Below are 18,522 nucleotides of genomic sequence, written 5' to 3' on the forward strand. Positions count from 1 at the left end.
ACTTGAGTTTGAGCTTTCTAATGTGAGAAAAGTGGGGTTTTGGTGGCTTTGGGTTTGGAGAGTTTTATGAGGGTGGTTTCTAGAATTTTCTGAAAGGTCTGATCTCATGTACATGACCCTTTTTGATCCTGTTCTGAAGACCCAGAGTATAGAGTGGCAGAACAATATGTGCTTATTTTTTTTTAATTTATTTATTTGGGAGAGAAAGTGAGAGAGGGAGGGGCAGAGAGAGAGGGAGAGAGAGACTCTCAAGCAGACTTCACTCTGAGCATGGAGCCTAACATGGGGCTCAATCTCAGGACCCTGAGATCATGACCTGAATTAGATGCTTAGCTGACTGAACCACCTGGGCACCTCAACACTTAAATCTAAATTTAAATCTAGGCTTTGCTATGCCATGGTCTGTGTCCCTGATTTGTCACCAATGAGACTGCAACCTGGGGACTGCATGCCCTTTAAATACTTCAGTTTCTTGACCTCTCAACATGAGGTAACTGCCCTCCTCACATGCCTTGATCATTGTACATCGTACATCGATTCATCGTACAACATGAAAATGTAAAGATGCTGTTTTGTCAAGTGGGATGCATATGTGAAGGGTATTATCCTAAATAATATTAATGATGCATAATCCTGTTTATGCTCCTTGGAGGCAAACAGGAATATGAAGTGGTAATGGGAGGACATTTTTTCTTTTTGATCCACACGAGCCTGCTCTCACCACACAAAAAGAATTCTTGTAATGGATGCACATTAGACCCCGTTATAAGGGCCTGTAAACGGGGCTCTGGGCTTTATATCTCTTCACGAAACAACACTTAAAAACAAGAAAATTTATTTTTTATAAGAAAAGAAAATCAGGGACTGGCCTGTCACCAGAATATAATAGCAGGATGAAATTCTCTTTCGAAAAACCATTTTGGTAGCTCGACAGGAAAACAGGAAACTTTGCCGATTTCACACATTCATGAGAGGCCCACAAAGGACTGTCCTTATTTGCTACATGGTCTCTTCATAATAGGAATGGTACTGTCAGTCATCCAAGGTGAGGCAAAATTAAATATAGTTAGTGTACAGGGATTAGTCTTATGAAGGTTTGCTCAAAGATAAAAGTTCTCAGGGGAAATTTGGGGAAGGCTAAGACAGTTTTATTTTTAATGACAGCAGGACAGTAATGCTGACAATGTCAGAATGCATATTGCAGAGTTAAAACCTGAAGCTCCATCCAGTGGAACTGGCACTAGGAACAGTGGTTTTCTAGGAACCTTCAGAAGCACTATTTCTCTTGTTACCAAGTGCATTACGTCTGTTACTATATTTGAATGACATCTGTCAGTTTAAAGTATCACCGTGTAAGTGGTCACTGTCCATTCTGGGTCTTCTTTAATTTACCCATCAGGTAGGTGAAATTAGACACTGGAGGGACGCCTGGGTGGCTCAATGGTTGAGCATCTGCCTTCGGCTCAGGGCGTGATCTTGGGGTCCTGGAATTGAGTTCCACATCGGGCTCCCTACAAAGAGCCTGCTTCTCCCTCTGCCTGTGTCTCTGCCTCTCTCTGTGTTTTCATGAATAAATAAATAAAATCTTTTAAAATTTTTTTAAAAAGAAATTAGACATTGGAGACTGTTGATGATATTTTTCCAGAATTATTTCTTAAGCAGAGTTAATGAGCATTGGGATTCTAACATGGCAGGGGCTATCTCATGGCTTGATGACAAGAGAAATATCCCCACTTAAGTTCTCTGGAAGAGAGACAAAGAACCAAAGAAGGAACATCAATAAAACTTCATGCTTCTCAAGTGAGCTTGACCCTGACTCAAAAATAATGTGAAAGTTTGTCTTCATAGAACATTCTGGAGACAGGTAATAAGGAGGAGAAAAAAGCAGAAATGCAGGACAGGGAAATTTCTGGAAGGGAACTTATAAAGAGTGGCCAGCCTGCCCCCACACCCAAAGGTAAGAAGATTTAGGCCAAGACTCTAGGTGCAAAATGACAAGTAAACTCCACGGTAGCGATTACAAGCAGGGTAGAGACATGCACTTCATGAAACTAGAACCCTTCAGAACTGGAAAGAACCTTAGAGGTTTTCATAAAGGATTTATTGTGACACTCCAAAGAAGGAGCATCACAACTAACATTCGTTATTCAGGGTTGAATGTCCAATTAGTCGATTTCTCCTGCTTCCTGTTTCTCCTCTGCTCCCACTGCCTTCCTTTCTGCTGTATCCCGGCATGTCATTAGCACCTCTATAAGATGCTGGACTCAGGTTGGTGGGGGAGCAAGGGGAAGATAAAAAATGCTTGTTCAAAAATTAGTAACAACAATAATCAAAACACTGGTTAAGGCAAAGTTCAAAATTTGTATTTAGAATGAGGAATTTATATTGTTAAATTTATGGATGTCAATGCATTAGTTATTTTTAAACTCCATGACCAGAGATAATTTCCTTGATGGAATAGGAGGACCATTTGAAAGGCAACATCCTGTTTACATTTCATTTTGTGGTTTTTAAGAATTATGATAACACACGGTCACCCACCCAGAGGCATCTGGCTGTGTTATTCAGTCCTTGTCTATGTTCTGATTGAGAGGACTTTTGCAGGTACTTTTGGATGCAACTTTCATCTGTTTGACATTATTTATCGAGCACCTGCTATGTGTCACGCACTGCCCCAGATGCTGGGGACATGCTGATGAACAAGACAAAAACAAACAACCCTGCCCTTAAAGAGTTTACAGTATGCAGAATATAAAGAATAAACATAATTTTAAAGGGCAAATTTTGTAATATTTAGAAAAATTTCTGTAGCAAGAAAAAAAAAACAGATCAGAGGAAGGAGAACTGGAGTGTGTGGGAGTGTGGAAAGTCAACATTTAAGCAAAGACTCCAAGGGGGAGACCTGCCCGCTGTGTTTCAGGAACATCATGGAGGCTATGATGGCTAGAGTGGAGAGAACCAGGGTAACAATGGTAAAAGACAAAGTCAAAGAAGTAAGTAGACAGGGATGGATTTTAGGTTGGAGCATTCTAGAAGCTCCTGTGAGGATGGAAATGTTCTGTTGCTGTGCTGTCTGATATGGCAGCTCCTGGACAAATGTAGCTGTCTGAGCACTTGAAATATGGCTAACCTAATTGAGGAGCCAAATTTTTAATTTCATTTAACTTTACTGAGGTTAAATTAAAATAGCTCCATGTAACTAGTAGCCGCCATACTGGACAGTGCAGTTCGAGGCCGTTCAGTAATTGACATGATCTGATTTACATTACGTGGCATTGCTCTGGCTATTGTATTGAGAATGTGAGGGGCAAGGACTGAAGTAGGGCCACCAGGTGACTCTCAACCTAGCCACACACAGATCCCATGCAAATTCACACCAGCAGAAAGTCATTTGCTAGCTGTTCTCTCCAGTAGCATACCTAGCATGGGGACTGACAGAAACCTTTGTCAAGCTGACTAGATTGTTCTCATGAGATGTTCATCAATAAGACCAACATTTCCTGGGAATCCTGTAATTTGGAAGACAGGCAATGATGGAAGGAGACATGCACGTGTTGATCCTTTACCCTTTGTCAGAACTTGCTGGTACAGCAATATTAACCATAAATAAATAAATAAATAAATACTCCAGCAAGGTTGCCTTATCATACACTTTCCACAGTCAAAAAATCCAAAGCTCAGAGAAATGCAGTCCCCTTTGGATTAGGGGCATCCACCTGAATCCGCATCCATCTGGCTCAAAACCCATAACTTTTTAACTGTCCTGATGATGTCCTTCAAGACAAATAAAAGTTCATAGTCTGATAAAAGTATTAGGTCAACGTGAGCTGACGAAGGTTCTGCTGGCAAGGAAGCTGCCATTTTTCTCACTGTTTGAAGATCTCTTCATCCTGGATTCTAAAATGAACACCCTAAGAGGGAACAATTTCCTTCTCCCCCGTTGGAAAAATTGGGACATTGTTTCTAGAGGCAGGGAGCCTAATATGCCCATGCTTTGCTACAGGAAATGAAAATTAATGCAAGCTGTGTGATAATGAAATGGCATTTTCTAGAACAAATGTTGACAAATAGTGATTCTACTGGGATGCAAACAATGAAGCTTGCCCAGACCAGCAAGAAGGTCATAGCATGATCAGCCCCACATGACAAAGGGCGGTGGGGGGGGGGGAGGGTAGGGGTGTGAAACCCACACCCCAGTGAAGTGCCCATCTTTATCTCCCAACTCTGAACCTTCAGGAAGTCACCAAGCTTCCCTGCACTGTAATGTAACTCAGAAGCCAAGTGCAGGAGGTAGCTGTGTCAGTAGGCTCCATCCCAGTTGTTTGGAAGAAGGCAGACATGAGCCCATGAATAAAAAATGACAGCCCAACTCTCCATTCCCTCATTAGCAGGTTTGTGCTCGTATGTTCTAAGTGAGTTTGAACTACAGGAGAAAAGCCTGCCACCCTTCTTTTTCCAGTCTGAAATGTGCTACAGCTGACCCTTGAATAACACAGGTGTGAACTGCACCCACTTACACATGGATTTTTTTTTTCTCCATAAATACAGTACAGTATTATTATTATTATTATTTCTCTTCCTTGTGATTTTCTTAACTTTTTTTCTCTAACTTACTTTAAGAATACAGTATATATTACATGTAACATACAAAATAATATTAATCGATTGTTTATGTTATCGGTAAGGCTTCTGGTCAACAGGATATTACTGACTAAGACTTTGGGAGTGAAAAGTTACATGCAGATTTTGGACTGCATGGGGGTCAGCGCCCCTATAACTCCTGTATTTTTCAAGAGTCAACTGTATTTAGCATAAAATGCACACAAATGAGGACATTTAGGCCCCAGAATGAAAAAGCAATGGAATTCTTACTCGCTCGCTAAAAACTTCCTTTGTTCTGTGCCCAGAAGGTTTTTTCCAGGGAATCCATGGGTTGAAATCAGGGTGAGATTACTAAACTTCAGGTGAGGGCTAAGGAGAGAGAAGAGAATACATGAAAAGGGAGGTAAAACTCAACTTAGTGAAAGTTCATTATAATTCCATTTAACCTTATTTCACGTGTCATCCAATTGTTGAACTTTTCTTTTCAGCAACATTTTTTGCACAAACCTTCCAACCGAACCGACCACTTCAGGGAAAGAAGGAGGATGGCCCTGGAGCAGCTAACTGCAGAAACTTTCAGAAGCTACAACAGACTGTTATGCCAGGCACTATTTCATTTTTTTAAAAAGTTGCTTCTCAGAGTAAAACACAATACAACCCAACAGCAGGAGAAAGGAGAAAAACTGAATGTAAATTAATGCAGAGTTTGAATTTCAGACTACTCCTAAGAAGCTGCTTGGGATCACAACCACTAAGGCTAACACTTTCTGAGTGCTTACCATCAAGTGCTTCGTGCGTCCCTCATTGGGTCCTTGAAGCAGCAGTACCACTAGGTCAGTAAAAATATCCCTATTTATTATGTGGAACTGAGGCAAAGTGATCTGCCCAAGACTATACAGCGGGGGAGTCTGGAGGCAGGGCATGAACCAGGCTATCTGGCTCCAGTGTCCACTCACCTAACCTCTGTCTCTATGGCCTTGTAGACACCAAACTGTTGACAAGGATCCAAAAATCATCTAATCCCCATCAGTCAACATTAATTTTATTATTTTCATACATATCTGATACATATGTGTGTATATATATGTATGTATATATTATATGGTGCACTTGCACTTACTATAAAAATATATATTATTTTCAAATATATCTAATCTCTCTCTCTCTCTCTCTCTCTCTCTCTCTATATATATATATATATATATATATATATATATATAAATTACTCAAATCAGAGTATCACCTAGGAGAAAATTCTAGAAGGTTCCTTTTAGAAGCAAAACTGCTTTATATTTGCATCAGACTTTCCAGGGCCCAAAGCATGTTCATAGGCATTATCATAGAGATTAATCTTCAAAGCAGTTTGTGCCAGGGTCAGGGGGCAGGTTGCTATTATGTGCATTTCATACAGAGGAAAATCAACGAAACACCAGTAAGTTGTTCATGGTCCCAGAGCTCATGGGCAGCAGGACCAGAAGTGAGAACCACATGTCTTCCAACCTCCAGCAGTGTCCTCTGAGTCCTGTGAGTGATGTTAGGTGGCACACCCGGAGCACAAAAGCAGAGGCTGCTGGAAAACTGGTGTGCTCAAGACTTGCTCCGTGTTTCCCCTTACATATTAAAATACTACTGCTGCAAATTTTCCCTCCAGCTAAAGTCAGCAAAATTTTATGGGTGAGTTGATCTTTTCATAGGATGGTGAGAAAGATATTTCTCTCTAAAATCTCTTCTTAGTTCACACCTCCCCTTAAACCAACCAGATGCCACAAAAGAAACCTTTACCAGGTTCGAGAACACCTGCCCTGCTTTTCCATGAGGAAATTGGAAATTTTCCAAATGTGGAAATGCTATCAATTTACTGACAATCTGATAAGTAGCACTAAAAGCAGGAGACTTTTGGTAACAGCACGGGCCAGCAATGTAATACTCAACTGCACCTGACATTTAAAAATAGCTAAATATTATGAAAGGTTGTGCTCTAAAGTCTCAAAGGATGCATGTCATTTAAGAATGAATATTCTTTTTGATACTAAGAAAACCAACCACATCTTATCCTCTAATAATCAGAATAAAATTTTTTGGATGTGTTCAAATAACATAAAGGTCACAATTAACCCCAGCTACTTAGGGCTGCTGGTCTGCAAATGCACACTGATGACAGGTCGTTAATCTAGTTCCATTTAACGGAAAATGCAAATAATAATACATGCTTATACTCACATGAAGTTAAAATTTATTTTGGCTTTGGTGCCTGTGTGATGGAAATGTGGTTTATGTTGTACTAATAATACCATTATATACTGGCTGTTTTTATAGCTCTATGTGAACAGGCGGCTTAGTAATTATCCAGCTATATCTTTTACTACAAAAACAATCCCTTTGGCACTGAATAATTTGAATGATCTAACAACATGGATCAAATGACTTCTAAATTGCCAAATTGCCACACTGTAATGTCCTGAATTATGCAATTGTGCAATTAAAGACTTCAAAAGATTTTGAGTACAGTACATTTTCTGGATTTTTATCTATAAGGGGACCAGCTTCCCATTTCTTTTCTTCAGCCTTAGCCAAATTCCTTTTGCATTCTTCACTTTGTCTGCTCTGGCCCTTTATCCAGTCTTCAAGGCCATGAATTTAAATTTTCTTTTTTTTTTTTACTTTAAATTTTCTTGTTCTCCCTCTGATCTCCTTTCCTCATTCTCAAGTGAGTACGTCTCCCACATCAAAAAGAAGACAGAGACTAGCCACCAGGCATCCCCACCCCGTTTCCCTTCTTGTTACCTCCAGTAATATCTACAAGAGTGTTCTTCCATTCCCTCTAATTCAGAAGACAGGTTCTCCGATGTAAATGGAGGAAACGGGGACAGCCGGAGCCATGAAGGAGACCCTGGCTAAAAGCTGCAGCCATAGAACCTATGGTCTGGGACAACATTCTCCTAAGGTTCTCTTCTATGGTTGCTTTTTGTACCAGTTCTTCCTCCTTTGCCCATCTTTCCCTGTTCACAAGCTCCCTAGTCTTTGTGCCAGTAACCTGGGCCATGCTCTCTACTGCCATGACTTCCTCTCGCATATTTGCACCATAACTTCCCTCTGAACTTGACACCCAATTTCCAAATGCCTACAGGTCCTAACAGGTCTGCTTCACAGGCATCCCAAACTCCTTATGTGTCTACACAAAGGTCTTTGGAGCCCTATTCCATTGCTGCTTTATCTCCATGAAAGGCATGACCAACTAACCACGTCTCTAGTTAGAAATCTGAGAGCCAAGTTCAGACTGCTACCCTCTTTCTCACTTCCCACATTTGGTCACCATGTCATCACTTTTACCTGGTCCACATGTCTTGAATGTGCCACACCGACATTCCCAGGACACGTAGCCTTAGCTCACCTTCTTGCCTACCAAAATAGTCGCAGGTGAGTTTCTCTGGCACAAGTCTCTCTCTCTTCTGCCCATCTTCCACATAGTCATTGGAAACCTCTTTTCAAATTAAATCAAATCTCAATTATCCCTGGTTTTAAGTTTCCCTGTTTGCTCACCATTTTGATAGCAGCAAAGCAGAGTGGCTAAGACCATGGGCCCAAGAGTCAGATTGCCTCAGTTGGACCCCAGGCTGCAGGACTTTCTAGCTTCTTGACCTTGGGAAAGTGGCAACTTACTTAACCTCTCTGCAGCTCAGTTTCCTAGTCTGTAAAATGGTAATAAAAGAACCTAATGCCTTACAGGGGTGCTGTGAGGATTACATGATAGTATCTGTAAAAATGTTTAGAATATCGCCTGCTACATCTAACATTTGCAATAAATTACAATTTTAATTAAAATAATTTAGAACATCAAATCCAAATTCATGAGCATAGTATGTAAGGCCTTCATACCAGGGCCTAACCTTACCTCATTAACCATCTTGCTAACCAGCCAAAATTCCCTTTCATGACTCTTTCATGCCTTTATATGAATGTGTCCATGTTTTCCTCCAACCTTGTATTTTTTTAGTTCATTTTTAATCTGATTCAGAAATATCCAAATATTTAGTTTCTTAAGTTTATAACTATCTAAGAATATTGTTCCAAAATAATAAAGTTTGTAATGTACAATTTTAGTAGGTTTGGCTCTTCCGAAGATGAAATATGAAGACCAAATGTTTAAGGCTTTTAATGCGATGACCAATGAATATTTTAAAAGTTCCTGCAAATAGAACAGTGAGTCACAGGGTACGTCTTGGATTTGGGTACGACGTCAACAAAATGGCAGGAACAGCAGGACCACAGAAAAAAACACGGTTCTCAGATCTAATGGTGTTAGCTTCATGTACATAAACAATATCTAACATTATTGTGAACCCTCTGCTCCAAAATCAAAGGTCATGGTGTCGTGGAAAAAAAGAAAAAAGTTCAAGTTAAGTGCTCAAGCCAATGAAACATTAAACAAGTGCACCTGCATTTTTGCAGCAGATAATTCCAGTGGGGATTTTATGTTGCTGTGGATACAAGGGGAAGAACAGCTCAAAGATACTTGTAAAGCAGGGAGGGATTAGAGTATCTAGGGAAATAAGTAAAAGGTATTGCGTTTCATTCCATGCTTCAGGAGGACAGCTACAAAATTAGGTCTAAACATCCTTATCCTTCAAATAAAGAGGGTCACATTGCCAATTTATTGTGAACATGATAAAAGAAACATAAAACTTTTCATGTTGCTTACCCTTCTGGGCAATAATAGAAAGCTGTCAGCCTGCCAAGTGAATGTTTATTATTTTTATTTGTAATTTTTTTCTTGGCATTTTTTTTCTTTTGGCATAGCAAGGTCAACCAAAGCCAATGATTTAATTAACTGCTTTCATTAATGCTTTTATTTGAATAAATAATGTAGAGAGAAAATATCCCACATCAATCTAAATGTTACCATTTAATTTACTAAAATCTTTGTTTTCTGAATTGTTCAAAACAATGACAAAAATATTTGCCAAATTACAGTAAATCCTAGCTCAAGACAGGTATTTAACCTAACTGCTTATTTAAGTGGTCAAAGAATGACTCCAATCTACTTAGTCTTAATGATATCACCAATGTCACAAAATTAATGATGAAATGCTATAGATGGAACTTAAAAGTTGGGAGTTATGTGAACTTCCAATACCGAGAGAAAAGTATATGGCAGAACAAGTCAAAATATTTATGGTAAGTTTTTAAGAAAATCTACCAGTTTTTCCCTGAAAAATGTTTTAACTTTCTTCAGCAACGTCATTTTGTTTAGATCACAAAAGAGATTTTTTTTGACAATGCCCCTGGCTACTTCATTTTTGTTGTGTTGGTAAAAACCCAGCTGCATCCATGGCCACACCTAGCAGTCTGTAATGGCACACTCGGACCTCCAGGGGGAGACCAAAGAAAGAGAGACCCAAAGAGGGTGGGGTCAAGGATTCTGAGCACTGCTAAAAGTGAGTAGAGTGTTCATAGGGTGAGGAAGAAGTTTAAAGTTATCTCCCTAACGCTTTTTCTCTCTTCTCTTAGGTGCCATCTTTCATGGCTCCCCTGTTCATGGAAGCCCCAGTAGGAACCAGCATGGGGCCCAGAGAAAAGGCCCAAGGAGCAAGTCTTATACCTGCCTGAGTCCAGGCTTGTGTCCTAGGACAACGGATCTAGAATCAACATTGAACCCAGCAATAAGGTCTGGGTGCCTGCCTGGAGTAACATAGGTGCTCTGGAGATTCTCCAGGGACCCATAAGGGGAAATGGGTGGTCCCAGGGTAAGGGACTAGGGAGAGGGTCTAGGGACTAGAGGATCTCAGATCCTCTAGCTTGTGTATCTCTGCATAAAAGTAAACCATAAATCCTTACTGAAAAAATGAAAATGAATGTAATATTTGAAATGGTCATTGAATGAATAAGAATAAAATTTGGAAGTCCGGGCAGAACAAATGAAATTGAATTTTGCTTTATAATTTATGGGAAATGATTATATATATGAAGTAAAAATGTTCTACATTTATACTTTGAATATATTTTTTATATACATGGGGCACATACAAGATGTAATCCCAAGACAGAAGTCAGAAAAGAGCAGCTGGAAAGCCTCTGTACACAAGAGATGGTGAAATATAAGATGCTGATCAATCACTTCCCTAAGACTGGAATGAAGCATTGTGGGGATTCAAAAGTGAGTGAGATCACTTCTGGAAGTGTGGGGGTGGGGATGAGGATGGGTTTTATGTTTGGGGCAAATGCTGGTGATTACATACACCATATGGGCAGGTTTCCTCATGCTTGTCAGATATATCCTCTTGGACCTTTATTCTTGATGGTAATAGTTTATGCATGAAGTGTATGAAATGCTTTCTACTAGGTCCAATTTAGCATGTAAATACAATGATATGGGCTAATGACTTCAGCTATGTCATTTTTAATAATAAGTTAATGATTATGCCTGGTAAGCTCTGAAGTAATGATATGACCTAGAAGTTTAGGATTTGTTGAGAATTAGAACATGTGGTTTGGAAAACAAGCTCATAAAAGCTCAAAAAAATTACAAAGGGCAATTACAAGGGGAAGTAGGTTTCCTTATAGATAAGACTGCCAATTTTGAGGAAACGTCTACAAAAATGGTTACAATACCCAGGTGCATGTCTGAATTATGTGGGGAGTCTTAAAAATACATATTCCTGGGACCCATGCCATCCTGGATATTATAGCCACAGCAATAAGGGCCCAGAAAACCCTCTTTATAAGTACCACCTCCAACTCCACCCCTACCTCCGTGCCCACTAGTTGAGTCTGGAATTTTCATAATCTGTTGCTTATAGAAAAAGTTACTCAACATTAACCTCATGTCTAGGAACCTGATCACAACACTTTTCTCCATCACAAGTTCTCAAAGCACAAGGAAATTCAAGGCAGCTTTTTTTTTTTTTTTTTTAAACCCAAGTGCCTTACTATGCTGGTATATTGGGAAGATTCTGGTTATCCTTTTGAAAGAAATCATCTTCAGGGAACTCCAGTTAGAGAATAACATGGTCTCCAGAGGCCACGTGCCCAGTAGCTGGCCTTGCCTGATCTAGGTCTCACACAGCGGCTCCAAGTGCTCCAGTTCTCCAAAGGGGATGGCTATGGCTACCTAGCACCTCTACACAAGGACCATTCCCAGATTTCCAGGCTTCTCCTCCAGATTTCTACCTAACATCAAATGGTGTAAGAGAAGTACCAGTATGACACCTCCTTAATCCCTCAGAGTGCTTGTAGCTACTTCTATTTGCTTGTACTGGGTCCACAGAATTCAACTGAGGGTTGATATAGGGAAGCAAAAAAGTGACTAGTGGATTCAGAGCTGAGGCAGGGTCAGGGGAGTCTGACTTAGAATGTATGGTGTCCTTTGTCTTTGGGGAGTGAGGCTGAATATGAGAAAGGTGGGGACAGTAGGATGGAGATAGATAGTATCAACTAGTGCCATGGCAGTCCAAGTAACTCCCTGGAGGACTTGGTTAAACAGAGATCTCTAGGCCTCACTCTTCAGGTTTCTGATACAGTAGGTCTGGGGTGGGACCTGAGAATTTCTATTTTTAACAAGTTCCCAAATGATGTCCATGCTGGTGGTCCATTTTGAGAACCTGTGTTCTAGGCGGAGAAAAATGAGAGGCTCCCAGGAGTTTTTGGGTGCTTAAGAAAAGTGGGTAGAGTTTAATATAAGTTTCAATGAAGGAAATACATGATCCCATTAAATATCTAAGACATATGAGTAAAGACTGAAATTTTTGTCTCAGCCTTTTTTTTTTAATGTAGTACAACTCCTAGATTTGGGGTGGAGGGTGCACTCAGGGACCCCCAAGACTTACATGATAAACTTAAGGTCAGTGGAAAAATAGAGGACCCAAAATAGATCCAGATTAAGGTTTGCAAAGCATCCAAGTATCACGAAAGGGCCTAAGAAACATCCATTGGCAGCCCATAAAGCAGTGAAAGTTAGTGGGAGCCAGAGATGTAGTCCCTGTGACCATGAGTCTTGGGTGCCTTAGGGATTTATCTATCCTAGAGTCTAGGTAGACAGCTAAATGAGCTGGGCACAACTCCAGTTTTCTTCATAGTTAAGCAGCTTTGCAAAGTAGTGACAATACAGTGTTGGTCGGTTTTTTTGGCCTTCCTGATGTTAAACCACCAATGGTGGTGGCCATTTTAACTGAACTTCAAGAGGAGGTCTTTGCCAGACTGGGAACTCTTGCAAGGAGCAGACACATACGCAGGCAGGAAACCCCTGTGATCCTTCCCTAATCCTCAGAGAAGAAAGCATCTTCCATATTAAGGCTCTACCTCCCCAGTCTCTTTCCTCCTATGAGAGACAATGTGAGGCAGCCATAGGGGAACTCGATATGCAGATTTAATTAGTGGGGTGATGTCAGTCTAATATGTTTTCAGGACGAGGCTTTTCCACATGCTTTGTATGTATTACCTCATTTAACCCTCGTGCCAGTGAGGTGGAGAGATTCTGGGTTCTCTCCCCATCGTACAGGAGAGGATAGTAAGGTTCACAGATGTTGGAGGATTTTCCTGGGCCCCATCAGTCATGACAGAACACTGACTCTCTCCACCACACCCTAACTTAGTGGTTCTTGGACCCATTACCCCCACCTCCGAGGGTTGTGAAAACACAGATCCCTACCCCCGTCACCCACCCATTTCTGATTCAATTCTCACAGGGTGGTACCTGAGTATCCACATCTCCAGCAGGTGCCCAGTGATGCAGATGCACTGTTCCACAGACCACAATTTGAAAACTATTGCTCTAACTTTACCTCTGTCCCAAAGTAAAAAGAAAGTATTTGTCAAGATGGTTCCCCACCAAGGCTGTCTTTTTTTCCAGCAAAGGTTTCTGGTAAAGCTGAACTGGGTCCTCTTCAGAGATACAAGAATGCCTGGGAAAAGAGGTGGCCATGAAATCCTCTCACCACAGCCTTTTCATCTAGCCTCACTTTTTCTCTGCCTCCATATCTGCCCACATGCTTTGCTAAAAAACAATGGAATATTAAGAAAGAACAAACTGAAGAGCCTAACCCACATCACCTGCAAAAGGCTCTCCCACCCCAAAGCCTTCCTGCTCCTCTCTGCCTGGGGGCATTCTCTGACCAGGGGAGATGGAGGGACAGGCTGGATAAACAGCCAAGGGTGACCATGCCACCAGAAGGATGGTAACTGGTGAGTAAATACAGCACCTCTCTTGGGTGAAGAGGGGCCACTCTCTCGTGCCCCTTCAGGGCCTAGAATGGGGTTAAGTCTCAGTTGCCCACAGCAAGCTCCTGACCAATGCTTTTTGTTTTTGTTTTTTTGTTTTTACTTCTCTTTCCCACCCCACACCCTGCGGTCTCGGGGAATTTCCTGGGATCACTCCCAAATAAACTGCTTGCACCCAAGTTCTTCGTTTTCAGCTTTTGAAGGAAGGCAACCCACGACAGGTGCCGACATCATCATTTGAAAATGGTCTGATAGCAGAGGGTGTAGAGTGGGTGAGTCTGTTACTCAGTTTGCATATGTGGTTTGTACTTTGATCGTGAAGAACGCATTCCCTACTTATCCCCAAAGAATCACACATACAAAAAACCCACACAAAAAATGACAGTAAACTTGTCCCAAGAAAGGTCTAATTTTGCTCAAAGAATCTTGCTTTTCTTTTGTTCTGGGATCTCTAAAGTGGGTAGTAGGAGAGAAGTTATCCTGAGATGAGCAGGAATGGGTCATTTCAGTAAATGAAGATTTTTTTCATTTAACATTAGTCACACTTAAATCTTGGAATCAGATTAGGAAACACAATTGTGATCAGCAACATCAGGGCATCTCAGTCATTATTTTCTGGTGGCAGAATGCCAGGTCCTTCTGCCTGGGAAGGCTGGACCTCTGAGCCTGACACAGAGCTGTCCCCCCTCGCCACCCCCACCGCCCACCCCCGCCAGCAGACAGGCCTCTGTGTGTCCCCCCCCACACAGGCCCACTGTGAGGCCAACATAACAATAGGCAAGAGCGACCTGCCCGCGTTAAGCTCTGCCTGCTGCCCAGGCAAAGCAGAGGCAGCACCTTGTGCACCACAGGCCTGGCCACCACACGGCGTGTGCCCTGGTATCAAAAGGACAGTTGAGGAGAGCACATGTCCCTCCATTCGTGGGGCTGAGACCAACAGGAGGGAACAATGACGATCCCCAACCTGTTCACTGGGGTTTAGCTCTGAGATCAGCAAGTAAGCACTAACTATTTAATTAGTCACCTAATTAGTGACGGGCCACACTGAAGGTTTCAGATGTCCTCAGACAAATGGAGAGATAAAAAGTCTAATTAAGCTGCCAGCACTGGGCTGGAGGCTGCCAGACCCACAGCTGCGCCGGATATGTGGCCCCATCACAGGACTTCTAGTCATCCGGCCACCCTGGCGGGTTGACGAATGTGCCCTCCTCGGTCTGAGCTATTCTCAGGCCCCCAAACACACCTAACCAGATGAGGGGTTAATGTTTAGGTAGCAAACCAGAGATTTCATCCCTTGGTGAGACTATTTGGTTGGTATTGTTGAGAAAACTCTCCGCCTGCCTGAGGTGGGAGTGGAAGAAAAGGTGAACCCTGGCCTTGGCGCTTGCCTGTGCTTTTTGTGAATCCAAGTCTGTGTTTCTCTGGGCACGCAAAGGGTCATCAGGATGCCACCCAGGGCTGCTTTCAATCACCGTCACCCCAGGATGCCACCGCAGGCCCCTCAAGAGATTCCTTACCTCAAAATTTAATTAGGAAGGATTTTAAAATAATGGATTAAAAGGCACTGCTCCATAATTAGGAGTAAATAACACAATGCACAGAAGCAGAGAGACACACAAGCTGCAAGAGAATAAACCCGTAACTGTTTTAGATCAGTAAGTCAATGCCCAAGAGGAAGCAAAGAAGCTGTCCTGTATAGTTCTTGGGGCTCAGGGAGGAGGGAATCACCTGGGACACTGTGCGGGGCAGGGCCTGAGGTTCTGCATTGTTGGCGAGCTCCTCGGTGCTGGGGGTACTGCTGGGGCTTCACAGCCCATACTGGGAGGAAAAAGGATGCAAAACACTAAGATGAGTTCACAGATTTGGCTTCTGCTCTTTTCTTTTCTTTTCTTTTCTTTTCTTTTCTTTTCTTTTCTTTTCTTTTTTTTAGAGAGAGCATTGTGAGTAGGGGAGGGGCAAAGGGAGAGGAGAGAGAAGATCATAAGCAGGCTCCACACCCAGCACAGAGCCCAAAGCATGGCTCGATTTCATGACCCTGAGATCATGACCTGAGCAGAAATCTGCCCCTTCTCTTGGCATAGCATTTCTCTATTTCTCTTTAAAAAATGATTTTGGAGTACTTTAGTGGAAAGCCTGAAGTATTCAAAGCATGACATTTGGGGAGTTCAGCAGAGCTGGACTTGGTCGGTGGAGTGGCTGGTGAAAATATGACTTCCCAAAGTTTTGTGGGAAAGGGCCTCCTGCTTTCTGAAAAGAGCTTTCAGATTTCATTGCAAAGCTGTTCTTTGAGAGACAGTATTTCCTTGACAGATGATCAATGCTCACCTCCAGTTCTGGCTATGGATCCCAGAAGAGGAAGTTCCCTCTAGGCCTCAGATGCAATTGGTGGAGTTCCTAGGGTGACAGTACCTTGAGGCTGGCAGGATCATGGGGTCCCTGCCATGACCCTCTCAGCACAGTAAGAGGGACAGGTCACAGTACGGGTTGGCAGCAGAGGGGGACTGATGGCTGATGCCAGGTTCTTTCTGCTTTTTCCCACGATTGGAATTATAGACAAGTCTTACCACTAGAAGTACTGAGAAGGATAATGTATATGAAATATTTATATTGTCCAAGACAAGAACTTTCAGTCCCACAGAACTGGGTGAGCTGAATGAACCCAACCTATCAATCATGAGAACCATAATTTAAAAATAGCTCAGGTCCATGATGTAAATGTCTTGGGATGCTGAAGAACCTAGATGACACACAAAAATATTTATTGGGTTAATGTGATGTCTTAAGGGCTGTTTTCCCCTCCGATTCACTGCCCTCTGCACCATAGGATGAGCAAGGGTTTCCTCCTCTTCACACCCTACCCCAAGAAAGCTCCCCTGGCCCTGACCCCACACCTGCTATTAGTTCCCTGCTCCGCTTCTGGTAATCACCATGGGGGCCCATGCCCTGGCAGGAAAGGTAATGGGGAAAGGCTAGGAGACACATGTGGCCAGAGCCCCTACGGCCATAGGGTGGAGGTATAAGGCCTGAACACATTCCCTCCTCTGCTCTTCTCAGAGTTTCTTGGACACAGCACTCTCTAAAGACAAATGTTCATGGCCTGGGTGGTGGGGGACAGATTATGAGCCTCACCCTGACCCTGCATTACCCTGCACCTCCATCAGCCAGTCAGCAGCCTTAGGAGGGTTGATGGAGATTGCAAGACGCTCTGAGAGCAGGCCTGCTGCTCTTTTGGCCAGCACTGGAGGACCAAATAGGACTGGGAGGACAGGAGCACCCCAAGGGATGCTGGTATGTGTCCCTAGGAAAACAGCTGTCATACGTCACTGGGAACTACAGGGCCCAGGAGACCTTGCCCTAGGAAGGAGAAGATGCAGGGTGACCCACAGGTCTGACAACCAAAGACAGGAAGGTGTGTCTTTGCAGATGCAACTGGATGAGTAACAGCTAGGGACCAGATAGAATGTTGTACTAAAAGAAAAAAAAATCTAAACATCACCCTCACTTCCCCCCAACATGTGGAGCTTTGTCCTATTGTATTAGTTGATGACTTAGGGCAAATTCCTTCAGCGATCCCAGCAGCACCTTAGCACTTGAGGAAAGGACATGACAAGGGAAGAGAATTTATACAAGGACTGCTTTTGGTGTCCTTTGAAGAGGACAAATGCTTTGTAATTTTTTTGCATGTATATAATATGAAGATAAAGAGTTGTCTGTTCTGTCACCAGATGACAGGATTATGAGATTTTCTGGAAAAAAGAGGTTGCTGTACTGGGTCTCAAATGGGCTTTCCATGAACTACAGTGCCCCAGCTGAGTCGATAGTGCAGTGCAGAAACATCAGGAGGGCAATTTCTCTAAATCTTGCCTCCAAAATGTGGTTTTAATCCTCGCTGGGGACCAATGATTGGGGATCATTTCCATTTCATTTTGGGTCAAATCATTTATAATATCTAGTTCAAATGGCAGTCAAGCTGGTAAAGTAAAATATGCAGTAGGTTACTATGGTGATTGCTAATTTAAAATAATTAGGGAAAATAATGAGAAAAACTATTTCCTCTGTGAAAGGTTCAAGATCCGTAAACTGATACTGGTTTATTTTTAGTGTCTGTAATCTCTATAATGATGACAGAGACCTAGGAGTGCTTTGAAATGCTTTAAAAAGGTCTGATTGAGGAATTTAATCAACTAAGAACTTATATCTACATTTATACTTGTGTTTATTAAATCTAAGTTGATTCCACAAAAAGAAAATTCTAAGTATATATCTTAATATAATGATTTACAAAAGACATAATGACTATGTAGGTACCTACATACTGAATGAAGATTTCAGACCTGTTTCTTTTTCTTTTTTTTTTTTTCAGACCTGTTTCTAACAACTTCTTGACTACTCTTATTTCACAAGGCCATACCAATAATTCATCATTCAGACATGACTTGCTGTTTGGAGTCTTAGAGAAGAGACCCCTGAGAAAGAGGAGAGGCCTCTAACTGTAGTGTGGTGTATACTTGAAAATGGATATTCCTGTATGCTTCTCATTATTTCTTCTTTGTGGTCAAAGATTGCTATAGACTGACCATAATATTTAAAGTATGTGAGCTTTGTTGCTAATTTCAGTAATGACATGAAACTTATTTCTGATTAACAAGGGGTATGTTCTAGATAATTGAACAAATTGGCTGGAAAGTGAAAAAAAATCTATCTGGT

At 41.9% G+C, this 18,522-nt stretch overlaps 1 protein-coding gene across 9 annotated transcripts in view; it reads right to left on the reverse strand.

Moving 5' to 3' along the window:
* CFAP61 (cilia and flagella associated protein 61) overlaps nucleotides 1-18,522 on the reverse strand; it is a 278,254-nt gene that overhangs the window by 94,561 nt on the left and 165,171 nt on the right. For 5 of the 9 annotated variants that reach the window (XM_049100272.1, XM_049100273.1, XM_049100271.1 and 2 more), the window contains 3 exons: nucleotides 15,544-15,633; nucleotides 13,380-13,499; nucleotides 4,873-4,971 (listed from right to left, as the gene is read on the reverse strand). The exons of 1 other annotated variant lie outside the window; for it this stretch is intronic. In XM_049100272.1, coding sequence (XP_048956229.1) covers nucleotides 4,873-4,971; nucleotides 13,380-13,499; nucleotides 15,544-15,633 — 309 coding nt within the window. The remainder of the gene's footprint in view (nucleotides 1-4,872; nucleotides 4,972-13,379; nucleotides 13,500-15,543; nucleotides 15,634-18,522) is intronic. 3 more of the 9 variants (XM_049100274.1, XM_025469128.3, XM_025469126.3) reach the window with 2 other exon arrangements.

Source organism: Canis lupus, chromosome 24 (assembly GCF_003254725.2).
Source record: "Canis lupus dingo isolate Sandy chromosome 24, ASM325472v2, whole genome shotgun sequence".
NCBI classification, from domain to species: Eukaryota; Metazoa; Chordata; class Mammalia; order Carnivora; family Canidae; genus Canis; species Canis lupus.